This window comes from Rhinolophus sinicus, linkage group LG01 (assembly GCF_036562045.2).
Source record: "Rhinolophus sinicus isolate RSC01 linkage group LG01, ASM3656204v1, whole genome shotgun sequence".
Lineage (NCBI taxonomy): Eukaryota > Metazoa > Chordata > Mammalia > Chiroptera > Rhinolophidae > Rhinolophus > Rhinolophus sinicus.
In genome coordinates, this window is record NC_133751.1 from 9,727,855 (window position 1) to 9,745,853 (window position 17,999).

The 17,999-nt window shown below is 39.0% G+C and overlaps 2 protein-coding genes across 7 annotated transcripts in view; one reads left to right on the top strand and one right to left on the bottom strand.

Moving 5' to 3' along the window:
* ITSN1 (intersectin 1) overlaps positions 1-3,213 on the bottom strand; it is a 182,996-nt gene extending 179,783 nt beyond the window's left edge. For 4 of the 6 annotated variants that reach the window (XR_012494005.1, XM_019730241.2, XM_019730239.2 and 1 more), the window contains exon 1: positions 2,966-3,213. Coding sequence is in view for 1 of the 6 variants with exons in the window: in XM_074325791.1 (XP_074181892.1) it covers positions 2,966-2,970 (5 nt within the window). In the remaining 5 variants the exon portion in view is untranslated. The remainder of the gene's footprint in view (positions 1-2,965) is intronic. The other 2 variants (XM_074325803.1, XM_074325791.1) reach the window with 2 other exon arrangements.
* A 354-nt stretch (positions 3,214-3,567) lies between these two features.
* Positions 3,568-17,999, top strand: part of CRYZL1 (crystallin zeta like 1) — a 33,192-nt gene continuing 18,760 nt past the window's right edge. Inside the window, exons 1-4 of the mRNA XM_019730234.2 lie at positions 3,568-3,968; positions 12,126-12,197; positions 14,421-14,498; positions 16,402-16,474. Coding sequence (XP_019585793.2) covers positions 3,870-3,968; positions 12,126-12,197; positions 14,421-14,498; positions 16,402-16,474 — 322 coding nt within the window. The 5' untranslated portion in view covers positions 3,568-3,869. The remainder of the gene's footprint in view (positions 3,969-12,125; positions 12,198-14,420; positions 14,499-16,401; positions 16,475-17,999) is intronic.

Genomic DNA, 17,999 nt, shown 5'->3' on the forward strand with positions numbered 1-17,999 from the left:
TAGCATTATGTTAGGCATATCATAGTTTAAAAAATGGTATTTTGATATAGTGGTACCATAATAGTTTACCACTACATTGTGTTTTAAATTTACATTTTGAGTCTCTAAAGCAAATATTTTGCTAGGTGCCTTCTTTCCAGCTTATCAGCTTGAGCATTCTATGCTTGAGAAGGGTTCTCCCCTTTCAGAACCAACCAAACTTACCAAAATGACTGGGATACAGTACTTATTAGCTCCTAATTTCTAAAATCAGTGACTATTAAGTGATAAAGATGATTTTACAAGTAAAGGTTTTAAAATATGGCCTTGCTGCAATGTAGTTCACTCATAAATATTTAATCAAGTTCCTCCAGATGATGAACCAAAGTCTCTGCCCTTCTGAAATGTTTATAATAGGTATATAACTTATCTGAGGGTCACGGTCAGTTTTTATTAGCAGCAAAAGGTATAAAACATTCTGTTACTTGAAAAACTTGCTATCTACCTCAAGAGATGGTCTTAGAAGACAGTCAGTGAGAAGGAAGCACACCACCAGTGGTTCTCCAGCTTTACTGAGCAGGAGAAATTCCTGAAAAACTTGTTGAAAATACTGATTCCAGGCTCCCACCTCCCGGAGTCTGATTTGGAGGGGATGTGACAAAAAAAAAATACATATTTTTAACAAGAACCTCAGTTAATGCTGCTGTAAGTGATCTGAAGTCCAGGCTTTGAGAAAACCACCAGTGCCTGGAGCCATTAAGAAAGGAATGCTCTACTGCAGCGGAATTTGAACTGAGTAATAAACCCAACCCTCATGTAATTAATCAATCCTCTGCAATTCACAAATCTAGCAAATTAAAAAGATGAGTTAGGGTAATTTACCAGCATTTCCTCCTTAACCTCTTATGGAAGATTTGAATTTGTCTCAATCTAGGCATTTGGGGAAAAGATGAGCTTAAGCAGACCTCTACTACCAATATTAGAGGTAAGCATTTTAAGAAAAAGGAAATTACTAGTCAAGTGCAAAAAAAAAAAAAAATGCTAAGAGGGACAAACATTTCACGGAACTAACTTGCTATTCATTTTATGCCCTATTTCACAATCTTAGTATCTGAACAATCCAGGATTCCAAAGTACATCAAAAATTTGTTCATTTCCTCCCTTACGTGGGTAGAATAATAATAGAGTTTTGTGAAGGTACCATGTGCCTCAGCAATTTCAATAGACACATTCTTAGATTTAAAAATGCTTTTTAAAACATATGTTCTAACAGAAACTCCTTAACTGGAGCTATGGAAAGGAGTTTTAAATAGTTATAATGTCATCACTAGTATCCCTATTTCTCAATTTAGATTACTTAAAAGTTCCTAGGTTCTTTACAAACCTCCCATAGAAAGAATTCAATATTAAAAATATTTTTAAGTTATAAGCAAACACACATCAAAGCAATATAAATGTTTCAAGTAACCCATTAAAAAGAATTAAAAGAGAAACATAGTACTTTATTCTCAGATAACTGACAGGTGGAAATCATAACTTGGAGGGTTGTTTAAGCTTCTGTACCTTAAGTCATCAAATTAACAAAGGTATCCCAACAAGTACATTCCTCCTATTTCAGAGGTTAAAAGGAGCACTACACAAACCAGCTGGTCTGCTGGGTCCTCGCCCCAGTCCCTGCCCTCAGATCCTGCCCACTACAGAATCCATGCAATCTCTGAGCCTGTATTTCAACGGTCCAAAGCGATTAGTAAAACTGTCTCCTCGTTGACAGAATTGAGATTTTTCAGATGCGTTTGTTTCTATGGTATTTGGGTTGTTTTTTTAATCTATACTTTCTATTGTTCTTGTTTTTATTATTTGTACCCTTTGACCACGCAAATAGCAAGAGCAGGATGCCAGCAGATAATCATAAAGAAACGCGTCTGTCCAGAGTCTGTATGTATTTGAAATTTCAGGCTGGTGCTGCCTTCACAATAGCATTGGTGATCGCAAAGTTCTAAAGGAAACTTTCATATTACGAGGCTATCAAAAATCTCCATAGCCTCCAACTCAACTGAGAAGCCGCTAATCTATTTCTTCAAAAGCAAAATCTGCTTCAGTCTGAATCACAACAAAAGATGCCCATAGGAAATGTAATCTACGAAGTCGCTTGCTAATCCAAAGGCAAACATTAAGTAAAGGAAGGTGCAACCCATTCCTTGCTGGTTTCCTTTTCCTGGGGATTCTGATTACATTTCCTCGTTCAAGCAAGAAGAGCCCGCAATTGTGCCTTGGGTGCACAGCATAAAACCGTGCCTGTGCGTAAAGAAGGGAAGGAGGAACGGCAGAAGAGGAGGAACGCGCTCCCACTAAAAGGAGAGCGGCTTTCTGTTAAATACCATCAGTCAGCCCCGGTAGGGCGACTTAGGGCCAAACGGCATTGACTGCCCTTCACTGACAAGGGCTGTGCAGGCACACGAGAAAGAAAGAGATGAGCCGGGGACTCGAGGCCGAGGGGACAGGCGGGCGGCGCGATGCCGCTCCCCGCGAGCTCCGAATCCCCGGGAGGCTGGCGGGGAGGCGAGGCTTGGCCAGCGCGCCACGCTCAGGCGGCGGAGGGCAGCGAGGTCAGCCCTGGAAGGACCGACCGCCCCCACGTCCCCCTGGGGAGGGAGAGACCCCGCTCCGCCCGCCAGGGCTGCGGACGCCCATTCAACCCGAAGCCCGTCCCGCGACCGCCACCTCCTCAGCCCGCCACGGCTCCCCGGCCTCCTGGCGCCGGCCAGCGGGCCACCCCACCGCCGCCCCCGGGAGGATGGGGAAGGACGAAGCGGAGGGGCCGCCGGGGCCGCGCCTCCCCGGCACGCGGCAAAGGGTGAAGGGCGGCCCTCGGGACGCGCCTCGGCCCTCTGGACCGGCGCCCCGGGCGGCCATCGCGCCGACCCCCGCATGGACCCCCGCCCCCGCCTCCCGGGTCCAGGCCGCCGCCGAGCGGCCAGCTCCTCACCTCATCTCCAGGCGGGTCTGCGCTGCCGCCCCAGGGACAAATCAGTGCAGCTCACTCGCCGTGGGGAGGGACGCAGGAGCCGCAGCCCCGCACACCATCCCCGCCCGCCCGCTTCTCCGTGCGTCCCGGAGTCCGCTCGGGAGTCTCCCTCGCGAGCCGCCGTACTACGGAGCAACCAAGCTGCGCTCCCTCCCCTCTCCTCCGCTTTTCTCTACCTCCTTCGCTCCCTCCCTCGCTCCCTCGCTCCCGCCTATCTCCTCATCTCCCTCGGCTACCTGCCCCTCCCCTACCCACCCCTCCATCTCCGCCCACAGGTAGGTGGGGACAAACAGCCTGCCAATCGGAAGAAGAGGCAGGCACCTCCTCACCGCCCCACCCCGTCTCTAGCTCCGCCCACCGTAGAAACGAATGAAGATGGAGTGATAGCCAAGTAAACCAATCGCAAGCTCAAAGGGGGCGGGCATAGTAGTATCCTTCCCCGCCCACCTTCCAGAAGGCGTAACCAGATGCTTCCGGTCTGGGATCTCCCTGACGCGGTGTATGGAGATTTTGTTCCACGATTTCAGTGCATCTGTTGCCATGCGAGACGCTAGTGACAGCTAATCTAGTTACGGAAGATTTTTAAAGGAGAGAATAACGTGGAGGCCAAGAGGGAGGCGGGGCACAGCCCTAGTAAGGTGGTAGGGTAAACGGTTAGAATGAGAAGGGGTGTGACCTTCAACTTAAATTTGCATAAAACGGAACCCATCCAGGTGACTACAACTTCACTCATTTATTGGTAGCCCCTGAGCGGCGCCTCGCTTCTCCTTGGAGCAGATCATGTCGGGAGATGTAGTTCGGAATTCAGTTACTATGGCGTTCTCTACAGCCTCCGGGAGTCCGGGAGTGACGAGCGGCCTGACCAATGGGAGCAGCGCCTGGACCAGCGGGGGCGGGCTCTCTACAGAAGGACTCGAAGGTGGCGGTGGCCCAGGCGCAGGCCGTTAGGGCCGCTCGAAGGCAGGTGAGCCCGGGGAAACGCGTCGTGTTTCTTGGGAAACAGGGCTTTGGAGGAAAGATCGAGAGACGCCCCGCGGAACCATCCAGCCTTGCAGCGGGTGGTGGTTCGCGTTGCACCCCAGATCCCCTCGGGCCCAGGCCTAGCTTAGCTAAGGGCGCAGAGGGGCGGGTAAGATTTGATTTGACTGACGATTTCCTGGTCCTTACAGGTTTTGACTGTAAGTTTTATCTCAGTTTGCATATCCCTTCACCTTTAATGGAGGCAAAAGTCTGGAAGTTCCCTTCCACTGAATCTTCCAGGTTGAATTTACCCCCCACCTGCTTCTTTCTGTTTGTTTCTATAATTTGAGTTTCTTTTTCTTTCTCGCTTACTGCTCTGCAACCGCTTTCTCCTTCACTTTCCTTTTTTGGTGAGCAGTTACCTAAATAAAGCAAGAGTGTTCGCATTTATGCGGCTATAAGGCCAGGTTTGCCCTTTTAAGCTAAACAGCTGATGATACTCTGGAGCAATGCGTAAGAATCACCTCAGAATGTGTTGTAGTGCAGATGCCGATTTTGTAGGTTGCGGGGAGACTGAGAATCTGCGTTTCTGACAAGCTCCCTGGTGCTGCTGGTGCACCTTAGGAGCAGCAAGCTTCTACATCAGCTCTGTCCAAAACAGATACAATGGCAAAGCCACTTACATAATTGAAAATTTCCTGGCAGCCACATCAAAAAACATGAAACACGTGAAATCAATTTTAATAATAAGTTTCGTTTAATCTGGTATATCCAAAATGTTATCATTTCAACATACAATCAGATATTTTTAAATTGAGATATTATACTTTTTTTTTGTATTGTCTTCAAAATCTGATGCATATTTTACATTTACAGCACATCTTAAATCTGACTAGACACAGTTCAAGTGCTCCTTAGCCACCTGTGGCTTACTGGACAGCACAGATCCAGATGATATGGTTGCCCACTGCAGAAACTAAAAGGTGTTACAGCTAAAAGGGTTTGCATGTGACCATGTGACCAAACCCTCTGCTGCTCTTTGAGATGGGCTTCGGAACTACCTTAGAGGTTCTCTGCCCAATTTGCAGAAATAAGAGTGAAAATAGCCAACACTTACTGAATGCTTACTTTGTGCCAGACGTTGTACTGAGTGCTTTGCGTGTATTCTTTAATCCTTACAGCAACCCTTTGAGGTAACTACTACTATTATCTCTGTTTTATAAATATGAAATCTAAGGCCCAGAAGATTAAAATTAAATAGCCCAAAGTCATATAGCTAGCAAGAAGGAGAATCAGGATTCAAACTTGGGTCAATTATGACTTCCAAATCCTATCTGTCAACCACTGCAATGTATAATTATTATCTTTTATCACTAATTTCACCTCATTGATGCGTTTGCTCCAGTTTCTGGCAGGGGATGAAATGTTCAGATTTGAAACACAGAGGGTTCCCCACACAAGGTCCAGTGGCATGTCAGGTGCAGTAAAATATTTTGATAGTTTTACAACTGTCAGTTCCGTGCACTCAAAATCAAAGTTCTGGATTGAAAAAGGATGTTCAAACCATCGAGATATTTAGGCCTCTGGACCAGTATTATACCCTGGGCAGTAATGTGTCTTGATTCATTTGTGTACCTCCCTAAAGATGGAAAAACTAAGGAATTCTTAAAGTGTTTCACTATGGAATCACAGTGTTTTTTGGTTTTGTTTTTAGTGAAATGTTTTTTTAATTGATAAAAATGAATGTTTTCTTCCTCTTGTGAATTTGACATAGAATGTTTCAAGGACAACTTTATTTGTGATTTTTCTAGACCTGTTGAACAGTAGTACCTGGAAATAAGGAGAGGTTTTGTGAGTAGAAGAGTGAAAACACACATATCCACACTGCTGAAATACAGTATTTTGCAAAATAATTTTCTTCTGTTTTTATACTTTATAATAAATATGGCATAAATTGTTTTCTCTTGATTATGAATTTATTAGCAAATATGTAATCAAAATTACAATTTCTATGATATTTTGCATCTGAAGCAAGAAATGGTTTCTTTAAGATCCTATAACAAATTGGAAAATTAAGCATTTACAAACTGCAATGATGATAGTCAGTGGAGAAGATTGGTTAAATCAATTGGAGAGGATGGAAAGTGTAAAGATTTGAAGATCCTTCAGTTGCTTATATCCCTCATCACCACCTGCATTTTCCCAGTGTCACATGATTAAGCCAACATAAAGAGAATACTTTCATCACACCATTGGTTCCATTGTTCCCCAGTAGTACAATATGGGAAAATATGGTGCTGATTCAGAAATATAAATGTTCAGAAAGTTACGTTTCTATTGTTTTGGATCTTAACTATATTAAATGGCCCTACATTGAATAGTAACTGGACCAAAGATGTCCAATCTTTGACATAATGGCCATCCCACTTCCCCAACCTACCCACTACCCACCCCCCAGAGGTACTACAGGGGAGTGCCTCCAGTGAGAACCCTAAGTGAAAAGGCATTTTATAAATCAAATAATAACAGTTAAGCTCTCCTGGAGACAGGAGAGTTAATCAAAAATTTGAGATTCTAAAGGTTATTGTTGGGAGCCACTGTTCTAGACAGACTCATTTGGATACCACTTGATGCATAGATATACAACTTGGCATCTCCAAGCAAATGTTCTTTTGGGGGTTTTTTTGCTTCTGCTTAAAGCTTATATCAAAAAGAAAAAACTTTTTTTCCTTCCTAGTTCTTTACCTACCTTTAGATCTCAGGTTATGTGAGATGTAAAGATTATGTCACACATGTAAAAATTCAATCGAGTACGTCTTGATAATGTTCATAGAAATTTAGATTGTCATAATTAGATGAGACTTGAATATGGTCATCTCAACTCCCTCCCCCCTCAACTGATGCTTGAATCCCATTTATGATGCCACTGTAAGAATGTATCCAGATAGGGACCATGCAACTTCATGCATTTTCTGAAGTTTAAATTATATACCTAAAATGCGAAAGTAAGGCTTCTTATAACACAATATTAGCTAGAAACGCTTCCTAGTGTCTAGCCAGGTGTGAGCCACTATCACAGTGTCTCCTGTACCCATCTTGTAACAGGCACAGGAGAGCGGTGCAGTTGTATGTAGCAAAACACCTGTGTACTCATTGCTTGTGCATGGTGTCATTAGAGTGGACAGATTTCTAGACACTGTTGCCTATACAGTGTAGACATGTCCTCCAACTGTTAAAACCATGCGTTCAGCTCCCTCTTTTAAGAAGCAGAACTGGCCTATCTAGTTAGGACTACCATTTTCCACAGCCTGCAAAGTATGGTATTTTGTCATGCAAGGTGGCATGCAAGGTCCCTGGCCTCGCTCCCCACATGAGAACGCAGGATATGGTGAGGCCAAAAAGGAACACCCACGGAGCCATAGATAGGGGAGTCATGCCACTATCCTCCGCACCTCTCTGCAATCCGCGCTTGCTAGCTCAGCCACCATCTTCTTGCTAGCCCCCATTTTCTGCTAGCGTAGCCACAGCAGTTATATTAGTGGCCAATGGCTCACTGGTTACAGCTGACGGCCAACTAGCCACAGCTGATGGCCATCTAATCACAGTTGATGGCCATTTACTACCTGAGCCAGCACCTTTCCACGTGAGGCCAAGAGCCTGGAAACTGCACTCCTGGCTCCGTCCCCACATATTTAAATCACACCTCCATCTAGTTACTTTAATTTATTGACCATATTTTTTAATCAAACATTTGGGCACGTGGCTTGACATGCTTCTTTATCTGATATGTGGTTAAATATGAAAAGTCTCACAGATTGGTAAACACTGTTAAAACTTAATATTAACTCTTCAACATAATGGAAGATTTATCCCTAACAATCCAGCTAGTATAATAACGCTATGTAATAGTCCTGGCATAATGATGAGCATATGGGGCCACGTTTCAGCGTTGACTCCATCTGTTTTTCTGGTGTTTTTGGTAGCCTAGTTGCTTGACAATATCTATGCTTTCCTTAAAATAAAAATGAGGGTGGGTTAGAAATGTTACAACTGAATCCTGAACCTGAGGTGGCCACAGTATTGCAAAGTTTTTGGTAGAGAATGATAGAAATTTGAGCATACCAGTATAAAGGTTTGGATTTTCAGGAATTAAGTTGTCCACAGAGTAACAGATGGATTGGATGACGGAAAGAAATGAAGCCATTCAACAGCCTGTGGCCCTAGCTCAGGCCTGAGGCATTACAACATTAGTGCCTCACTTGTGCTAATACCCATGAAAACCAAAAATGAGCAGGTAAGCCAGAACATCAAAAGAAAAAAGGAAGCTTTATGGTCAATAACTTCATACAAAGGAAGGAATTATGATAGACTAAGTGATGACTGAAGATTGGTACAGCAAAATCTTATTTTGGGGAAAGATGTGTCCAGTTTTATGTCTCTTAAATTTGAGGTTGATCTGATATGTAGAACACTTTTGGTCTGGAAATGTAGCTGAAAAATGATATGTAGCGGCTTTATTTATAATTATTAATAGATGAGCTCCTTGGGGGATTATATGCCGCAGCAGAAAAGCAAGTGGAGTTCGTGTTGCTGTATAAGATGAAGCCATTGGAAATTTCTTCCTATTGATTTTTTAGAAATCTCTTAAAAGATCAGTACTTTTATTAACTACTTTCTTGAAGTGTTATATATAGCAAGTGTTCAATGTACACAGAGTCCTCTGCTTTGTACCAAAAATTATTTAAAATAGGTGTCATAATTTTTGTTCCTCCAGATTTTTAAATATATTTAATGTGTGACCATTATAAAAATATAAAGTATTACAAACATAGTCCTCAATTTGTGAACTTACATCAAATGTATTTAAAATCTGACGTACATGGAAAAATATAAAATCTTTATGCTTTTTATAGGGCACAACAGCCTACATTTTTAAACAGGTTTGTTGTCATTTAAAAGTTTTATATAGCACTTCTTTGATAAAGGAAAGTTTATAGTAAAATACATAATTTTGAAGTTACATAACATTCATTCTTGGAAATGGCATAAGTGTTACATATTTTAATTCACATTTTCATTTCATAAGGTGGTGGTATTTTATTTCCTGTGTGCAAGTATCTTTACATTCAATAAAACTTTTATTAAGTGATGGACTAAGTGTTCCATTTAATCTAGACCTGTGCCTAAGGGACTCTTTGGGCCTTGAATACTATCCATTCTACCATCTTCTTAGTGTCAAGAACTCAGTATTCCTTTTTTGGGTTTGTGAAACATAATTTTTCCTTAATTTTCTTGCCAGTTTTGTAAAAACACTTCTCTGCATTTTGTAATTTTGAGGATGTTTTTGTTCCTACATGGTTCTTTATTGGACCAACTAAACATTTTTTTTTTCCTACCAGCCAGGCCAATTTTAACCTAAAATTTGGAGGAACCATTAGAACAACCTGACTAGAAATAGTGGCATTAGTATGTATATAATATTTGCTTTAGTGCATATCTTCCCGGGTCTTTGAAATCGGGGTGCATGCAATGTGAGGTCCATGTGACTGCTAATCTGGTAGATGACACATATGTTTTAAGATGCAGTGGGCAGAGAAAACAGTGACTTCTAGAACTACAAAAGGAGATGCTTTGACATCAAGGTGGTGCTGAGGTAATGTTCCATTTCTCAAAAAGTCAACGCTCGTAAGTCCAGACTGAGTAGGAGCAGAGATTTATTTATTTAATAATAAAGGGTATTGATTCTTCTAAGCAATAGCTGGGAAAACACACTAGTTAGTAAGTGAATAAGGCAAGATTTTGTTAGCCTATAATACCTAGATGCATGGAACAGATGGGGTAGATTGAATGTCACTGGGGGGATTTCAGAGAGGGAGTAGGATTGAGCTTTGTTCGCAGAATCAGTAGAGTAAGTACAGCTTAGTCTCTGAGAACAAGCAATGCCTGGAAGCCCTGAGATGGGAAACCATATGGTGTGAAGTCATAATGACTATGTCAGACAGAAGGTATGTGTTGGAAAAATGAGGGAGTAAGGTAGACTAGGGGCAGTGGGTAATGCATTTCAGACAGCCTTGAAAGCTAGGCGGAAGAGGATAGATTTAATGTCACAGGAAATAACATGTATCTGTGATTCGGTTCTTCCCCTCTTCTCTATCATGCAAACAAACACATTGACATACACACACAAGGCCCTTTTGTAGCCAGCCAAAGGGTTAGAATTCAGTCGTTTGACCTAGCTCACCCTGTTATATACTTTGTTGATACATGCGACATACATAATTATACAGGTCTTGAACGTGTATTCATTTCTGATCCAGCATTTGATTATCGTACTCTAGAAAGTGGCAACCATTGCTGAACTACTCAGTAAAAACCATTTATATGATTCCATTGGATCTTCTGAGATTCAACGTGCAAGCTGGTTTGATGGGCGTGGGACGTAGCTAGTTGCACTGGACTTCATGCTCGGAAGGAACCCAAGCTCGGTTTAATGCTCTGCTGTCACCATCTTGAAATTTTAATGACTTCTGGAGAAGCTTCCCCACATTGTCATTTTGCATTGGGCTCTGCAAATTATGTAGCCAGTTTTATCAGCAAGCATTTAATAATTGTCAATCCTAAACTAAAGGACATAGGATCCTAGTTTTAAGGGAAATAACTAATGTTAGTAGCTCAATAGAGAACCATTAAATACAATGGTTAACAAAAATCACTATGGAGGTGGTAGCACCTGGTTTGTGCCAGCTCTGGGCCAGCTGATGCTAGAAGACCCTGGGTACGTGCCTTAACCTCTGCAGGACTCAGTTCCTTCATTCATAAAATAAATGTAATAAGTACTTTCACCAAGAAGTGTGTACAGGAATGTTCTTAACAGGATAATTTGTAAAAGCCCCAAACTGAAAACAATCAAATGTCCATCTATAGTGGAATGGATAAATTGTAATTTATTCATACAATGGAGTACTAAATAACAATGAACTGCAACTACCGGCAACAACATGGGTGAAACAAACATAATATTCACACAAAGAAAGCAGGCATAAAAGAGTATGATTTCATTTACATAAAGTCAAAACAGACAAAACTAATCGGTGCTGTTAAAACTCGGGATATTGAGTATTCTTAGGAGGGGATGTATTGGCCAGAAGGGGAACAAAAGAGCTTCTGGAGTTCTAGCTACGCGTTTTCTGCTGTGACAGCCGTGTTCACTTTGTAACATTCAGCAAGCTATACATTGTAGGATCTGTGCACTTTTTATGTGTATTTTATTCTTTTATAAGATTTACATTTAAAAATTAGTCCTGCCATGCAATTACTATAAAAATTAAAGAAACAACTGGAATCCTTAGAGATGCTTCAACAAATCCACAGAATACAAGTTAAATGGTTATAAACTGTTAGAGAAGAATTAGGGACATAATTTCAGTGTCTTAAATAGTCCACTTTTTCCTTTTCAAAGGTTTTGTATAAGACTTTGAAAGCCTTTTAAATGACACCTTTGGTGATAAAAATTGAACTCTGGCCCTCAGATTTTTTTTTTTCCTTTCAAGTATGTCTCATAGTTTTTCTTGAATAGCAAAGTGAAATTAAGTACATGCTCACTTTTGTGTGACAGGTTGAACTATAAACCCATTCTCCATAAGACTACCCAGAGACTGTCACAAATTCTCTTATGAGATCACTTTGAGAACCGTTACCTAAATTATTTTGTTTAAAGACTACATTTATAGTTGTCAATTTATCCTTTGCCAGCACTATTTTTTTTTTAAAGATTTTATTGGGGAAGGGGAACAGGACTTTATTGGGGAACAGTGTGTACTTCCAGGACTTTTTTCCAAGTCAAGTTGTTGTCCTTTCAGTCTTAGTTGTGGAGAGCGCAGCTCAGCTCCAGGTCCAGTTGCCATCTAGTTGCAGGGGGCACAGCCCACCATTCCTTGCAGGAGTCGAGAAATCGAACTGGCAACCTTGTGGTTGAGAGCCCACTGGCCTATGTGGGAATCGAATTGGCAGCCTTTGGAGTTGGGAGCATAGAGCTCTAACCGCCTGAGCCACCGGGCCGTCCCCCTCCAGCACTATTTTTTAATTTTTGCTTTCATTTGATCCGGAAGACATTTTGTTGGTTTGTTTATTTCATGTATATTTTTCTTTTTTTTTTTTTTAGGTGACTATGAAAGGGTTATATTTTCAACAGAGTTCTACAAATGAAGAAATAACATTTGTATTTCAAGAAAGGGTAAGAAAAATTGTTTAATCATTAAATGGAACAAGAAAAGTACATTTACCCGGGTTTGAATGATCTGTTAGAAGTTACTTTGAGTGGAACTTAAATGAAACTCTACAAATTATTTTCCTTTAATCTTATATAACAGGTGGTCCATATTGTAATACAATTATATTTTTGAGACAGTTGCTACAAAAGAATTTTTAGTTCCTCAGGGTGGTAGTATACAGATAATAGGAAAACAAAACAAACTTAGTAGTCTTATATGTTGCAAAATTAACTCAAGTTATTCTGAATACCACAACAAAGTGACTTTCCAGATTGTAGCCATATTTCAGAAAATTCTTAAATTGTGAAATGAAAAAGGTGGAAAAGCATTGTTTTCCACACAAATTTTTGAGCTTTGCAAAGTTGCCTTATTCACTAAGCTTTAAATGTTTACTAGCTTTTTATCACTTTAAGCATAGTAAGAGAATTATATATTCGTGATTGTTTGAAAGGTTTGTGGCAAGCCAAAATCATTCCACTGTAAATTTAGGGATTAAAAATAAGTGCTATTTATATTTCATAGTTGTATATTTCTTAGTAGTAATAACAACTTCTGGATCATGACCACAATCCAGTTTTTCTCTGTTATCTTTCACTAACTCTAGAATCATTTAGGTCAGGAGTCTAAATCTCAGACAGCTTGGCTTCTCCCTTTAAGTCAAGATGACAGTCTAAGAGGTTCTATTGGCTCAGAAAGAATAGCCTCCAGGGTCACACAACAATGAGTAAAATCCACAAATTCATTGACATTATTGAATATCCTCATAATATCACCAAATATTATTAGATCTGAGATTTAAAAAGAGATACTCCCAGAATATTGTTTTCATGTCAAACATGGTGATCTGGTTAATAGACCACAGGAAGGGCTATGCAAGTAGTTATTTTTAGCTAGCTTTTGATCTAATTTGGGGGCATATCTATCTGGAGGTAAAGAGAGTATTTTAATTATTGGTGCCGGGATATAGCTATTTAGAGGAAGTGATGTTATATTTAATAATACAGGTGGCTGACATTGAGTGCCTGAGTGAAATATTTTTTTGCCTTTGAAATTATATCTAGCTGTGGAATAGGAAGAGTAATTAAGTTTCATTAAATTTATATTTTGACCCCATAATTCCATGGGGCATGCTGAAATGTTAAGTGACATGTTAAGTAAGGTAATGTTAAATAAGAGATAAACAAGTAGACTAAAGAACTACATTTATAGCATTAGGAAATTCCAAAAATCAGTAAAGGCCATGTGTTATGTGTATATGTATATATATAAAGATATCCCTGTAAGTGTAAAGGTTAGATGCTTTGAGATTATTTAGATTGAAATACAGTACAGTGTTTGTTTTTCTACTTTGTTATCCTAACTTTATTGTGTACACAGATACAGAGAGTGCCAAAAAAATGCATACACATTTTAAGAAAGGAAAAAACGGTATTAAAATTGTAATACATAATATAAACTGATAACAAAAGATGAATACAAGTCATGTGTATACATTTTTTTGGCACCTGCAGTATATCCATGTCAGTATCTGAGGACATTTTCAAAATACGTACCCGAAGGCTTTTTAAAAAGTTTACCCCAAAATTTCTTTTATTTTTTCATTTATTTATTTATTTATTTATTTATTTATTTATTTATTTATTTTTAAAGATTTTATTGGGGAAGGGGAACAGGACTTTATTGGAGAACAGTGTGTACTTCCAGGACTTTTTTCCAAGTCAAATTGTCCTTTCAGTCTTAGTTGTGGAGGGTACTGTTCAGCTTCAAGTTGTTATCCTTTCAGTCTTAGTTGTGGCGGGCGCAGCTCAGCTCCAGGTCCAATTGCCTTTGCTAGTTGCAGGGGTGCAGCCCACCATCCCTTGCGGGACAGCCCACCATCCCTTGCGGGACTCGAGGAGTTGAACTGGCAACCTTGTGGTTGAGAGCCCACTAGCCCATGTGGGAATCAAACCAGCAGCCTTCGGAGTTAGTAGCATGGAGCTCTAACCGCCTGAGCCACCGGACCGGCCCCAATTTCTTTTATTTTTGATAGTATACTATTGGATCATTACTTACAGCTTTTTCAATTAAGTTAGCTATAAGGATTGGGGTCTGTTTAATTTTGTTAAATTATGTATGAAAATTTTCACAACACAAAGGCATGTTGTCAAAGAAATGTGTGATGTTTTGTTATCATTTGATTCTAGGAAAATCTTCCTGTTACAGAGGATAACTATGTGAAACTTCAAGTTAAAGCCTGTGCTCTGAGCCAGATAAATATAAAGGTATTGGTGCTTTCATTTTGGTCAAAAGTCAAATGAGAGTTTCGTAGTATATTTACTGTACAAATGTATCATGATAACTGATTTCTGAGTGTCAAGAAATTACTATCATCCTCAGAAGAATAGAATAGCTAGGAAGAAGTTTAATGTGAATTTCTATATTTCTACATTAAAGTAAATTATTAGTCTGACTGAAGTCATGTATTTTATATTGTTATATGAAAATACCTTGTAACTCTTTTACAGTGTGAAAGGCTGAGAATTTATAATTACTAAAGCCTATAACCAAGGAAGAAATTATTCTTATAAATATAGTAAAAATATAGAATCCTAATCAACTAATTTATTAACTGTATATTCTATAGATTTTTCTAGTTAATGTCTTTAGATAGAGTTCATATTCTTCTAATCATTTCTCTTTGTCTCTCTCTCATACATACACATTTGCAACCTCACCTCACCCCACAATAACGTTCCGCTATCGATCATGAAATACATGGGAAGTTTTCCAATGGTAGACTGTGGTTAAATATGCAATGATAAATATAACAGGTCTGTTTACTCAGTTTTGTAAAGATTAATGCCATAGTTTTACTGGACCCTTAACTTATTGGATTATAATGTCACCCTAATTTCTAGGAATCTAAACGTTTTCTGTAATGAAGTCACATTTAGGGAAATTACAGAACAAAATTAAAGGCTTCCATTGAGCCTGACTTGAAAAATGAATTTGTGAGATGCAAAAGTCCTTTCACTGGGGCTACGAGTACTTCTCCTTGTTTGCAGGGTTATGTTCCACCCTTCCACGGTGTTCTCTTTAAAACTATGAAAAATTCATTAAAATCCCAGTCTAGGAAATTATCTCATGTCTAACAGAAAGAAATAGTAATTATAATAAAATCAGTTCAATGAAATATTACACAACTATTAAACATAACATTTATGAAAACGGTAATAATGTAAAAAAAATGCCTATGGTAAGTAAAGAAGGCGGGGTGCAACTGCTATAACCATGATTATAGCTCTATAAAAGTGTACATAAAAGAAATAATGTGAAACACCCAATATTTCTATAAGAGTGTCATGTTATCTCTTTTACATTATATAAAAGGAAATGTAAGAAGTTCTACATTGAAAAAGAGACTTTTCTGGCAACCATACACAAGCTATGAGCTAATTGGAAAATAAAAAAATATACAAGAGAATTATTTCAATTTCTTTTTACTTACTGTCCCTAAAATACTGTGATACCGACAAATGTGTCCCACAGCTCTGGTGTTATTATAAAAGTGTAAATGACAGGAACTTAAACTACAGGCTTATCTGGGTACAGTCTTGTCACTTCAAAAGCCAAGTACTTAATTTGGTCAGAATCTAACAAAATACTAATTGCTCAAAAATAAATAATTTATCCTTTAAAAGAAATGCCAATTTGAAATTACATAGCAATTTCTCTATGTATATCTATCACTTGTTCCCGCCTGCTTCCTAAGTCAAGACTTGTGAGAAACGGGATGATTTTAAAGGGTGTGGGAATTGAGACCTTTTTGTACATATGCCCCTTATTCAGCAGTGTCCTCTCCAAACTCGCCTCAACCCACTCAAATGGGGTGACTGGTAAATTTGGGCCATAATTTCTCTTCGTGCTTGTCAGAGTGAGAATGTTAAAGTATGTTAATGGTGATTTGAATAATAATACTCGTACCTAAATCATACATATCAATTAATTCCTCAGCAAACTCTCGGTAGAGAAACTTATTTTGTGAAGTTATTTGCTTTGTCTTGATTCCAAAAATTGAATCATGTTTGCTTTATCTGTGGTTTGATTTTTTGCTCTTGCTTTCCTCTTGTATAAGAATAAGCCAGGATTTATTCTTGACAATAAACAGCCTTTGTCGTGATTTAGCTTCTTGCAGAAATGAAGATGGAGAAGGATTTCTTTCCTGTTGGGAGAGAAATTGCGGGAATTGTGTTAGATGGTAAGTTTACAGATGTAAATATCTAAATTTATTTTCTAAAGTACAAGAAATTACATGGGAGCTAATTGGTTTACTGGCACATAAAATCGTACACACTTCTTTAAATATAAAATTTAATTATACAGAAATGTTTTCTTTTTTTTAATTAAAAAGAAAAATAGAACTTAATTGGTATTTATAATTAAAGAGCTTATTACACTTTAGTAAATATTTAGGAATTCTGTGTTTAAATCTGTGAGTAATCATATTGAATAGAATGACTAGTGTTATCCTTGTTATGATGTTTACAAACTAACATAAATTACTTGAGTGAGTTGGCTTTGGGCCAAAATTTATATGGTAATCACATTAAATTCACATTATATTTTAAAGTTTGCCTAAAATTGAGCGTTTAAAAGTTAAGCAGTTTGCTCATCTAAAAATGGGTTCTAGGGAGAAATAACCAGTAAGGTTTTATGATTGCCTTAAATAAAAAAATATTTTAAGTTTTATTTAGTAAATGATGGTCTTAACGTGCAGGGCAATACACCTGAGTACTTGAAATAATTTAATTCTAAATAGACCTGCTGTTCATATTCACTGCTAATAGGTAGTTCACGATCAGTCAGTATCTGTTCTTTCTGCATATGTGAATGAATGAATGAATGAATGAATGAATGAATGAGTGAGTGTGTAATATAATAGGTTAGACTAATTGTAGCCCATAATACATTTGATACTCTTTCTCAATGTAATCCTCTAAGACAGCTAAATCATAATTTTGTTCCCTCTCCTTTCTTCTGCTCACACTGTAGGAAAATTTTTAAAAATTAAAAAAAGAATTATAGTAGCCAGAAGATGAGTAATCATTTATTCCATATTTAATGAGCACTTGCTAAGTGCTTGGTATATGAAGATAAAGAAGAAAAAGTCCCTGCCCTCCAAGTATTTACAATCTAGGGGAGAGACAGATACACAAATATGAGTGGATTATTATGAAAGCTCTGAGGACAGATGCCCAACTTAGCCAGAAGAAACAGGAAAGGCTTATTGGAGTAAATTAGCCAGAAAGTAAGGGATAGGCAGGAGGAGAATCACCCAGCAGCAAGGATATCATGAGCAAAGGCAGAGAAGCAAGTAACAAAAATGTGATGTATGTAGTAAGAATGACAGAGTTTGGTGTTGCTGGAGCAAAATAAGCTTCTTGGCAGGCCTTGGAGGTAAGGCAGGTACTTGGCACAGAGAAGCATTTTGTCAAGAAAATTCTCCTTCAAACATAGAAGAATAAAAGATAGTGAACAAGATATTTTAATGATGATATGAATACTGATTCCTTCCCCCTAAAAAATGAGACAGGAGGGTAGCTAAGGGCCAGACCCATGATGAGCCTCAAATGTTAGCTTGGGTTTTAAGGGAGATTATTAGAGTAGCCACATGAAGGATAGATGTGTGGCAAACCAGCCTGTAGGGAAGAGGACTGGGTGGAGTGTAGACCAATAGGCAAGAGACGACAGAGTCCATAACCTAGGCTATGGTGGCGAAAGTG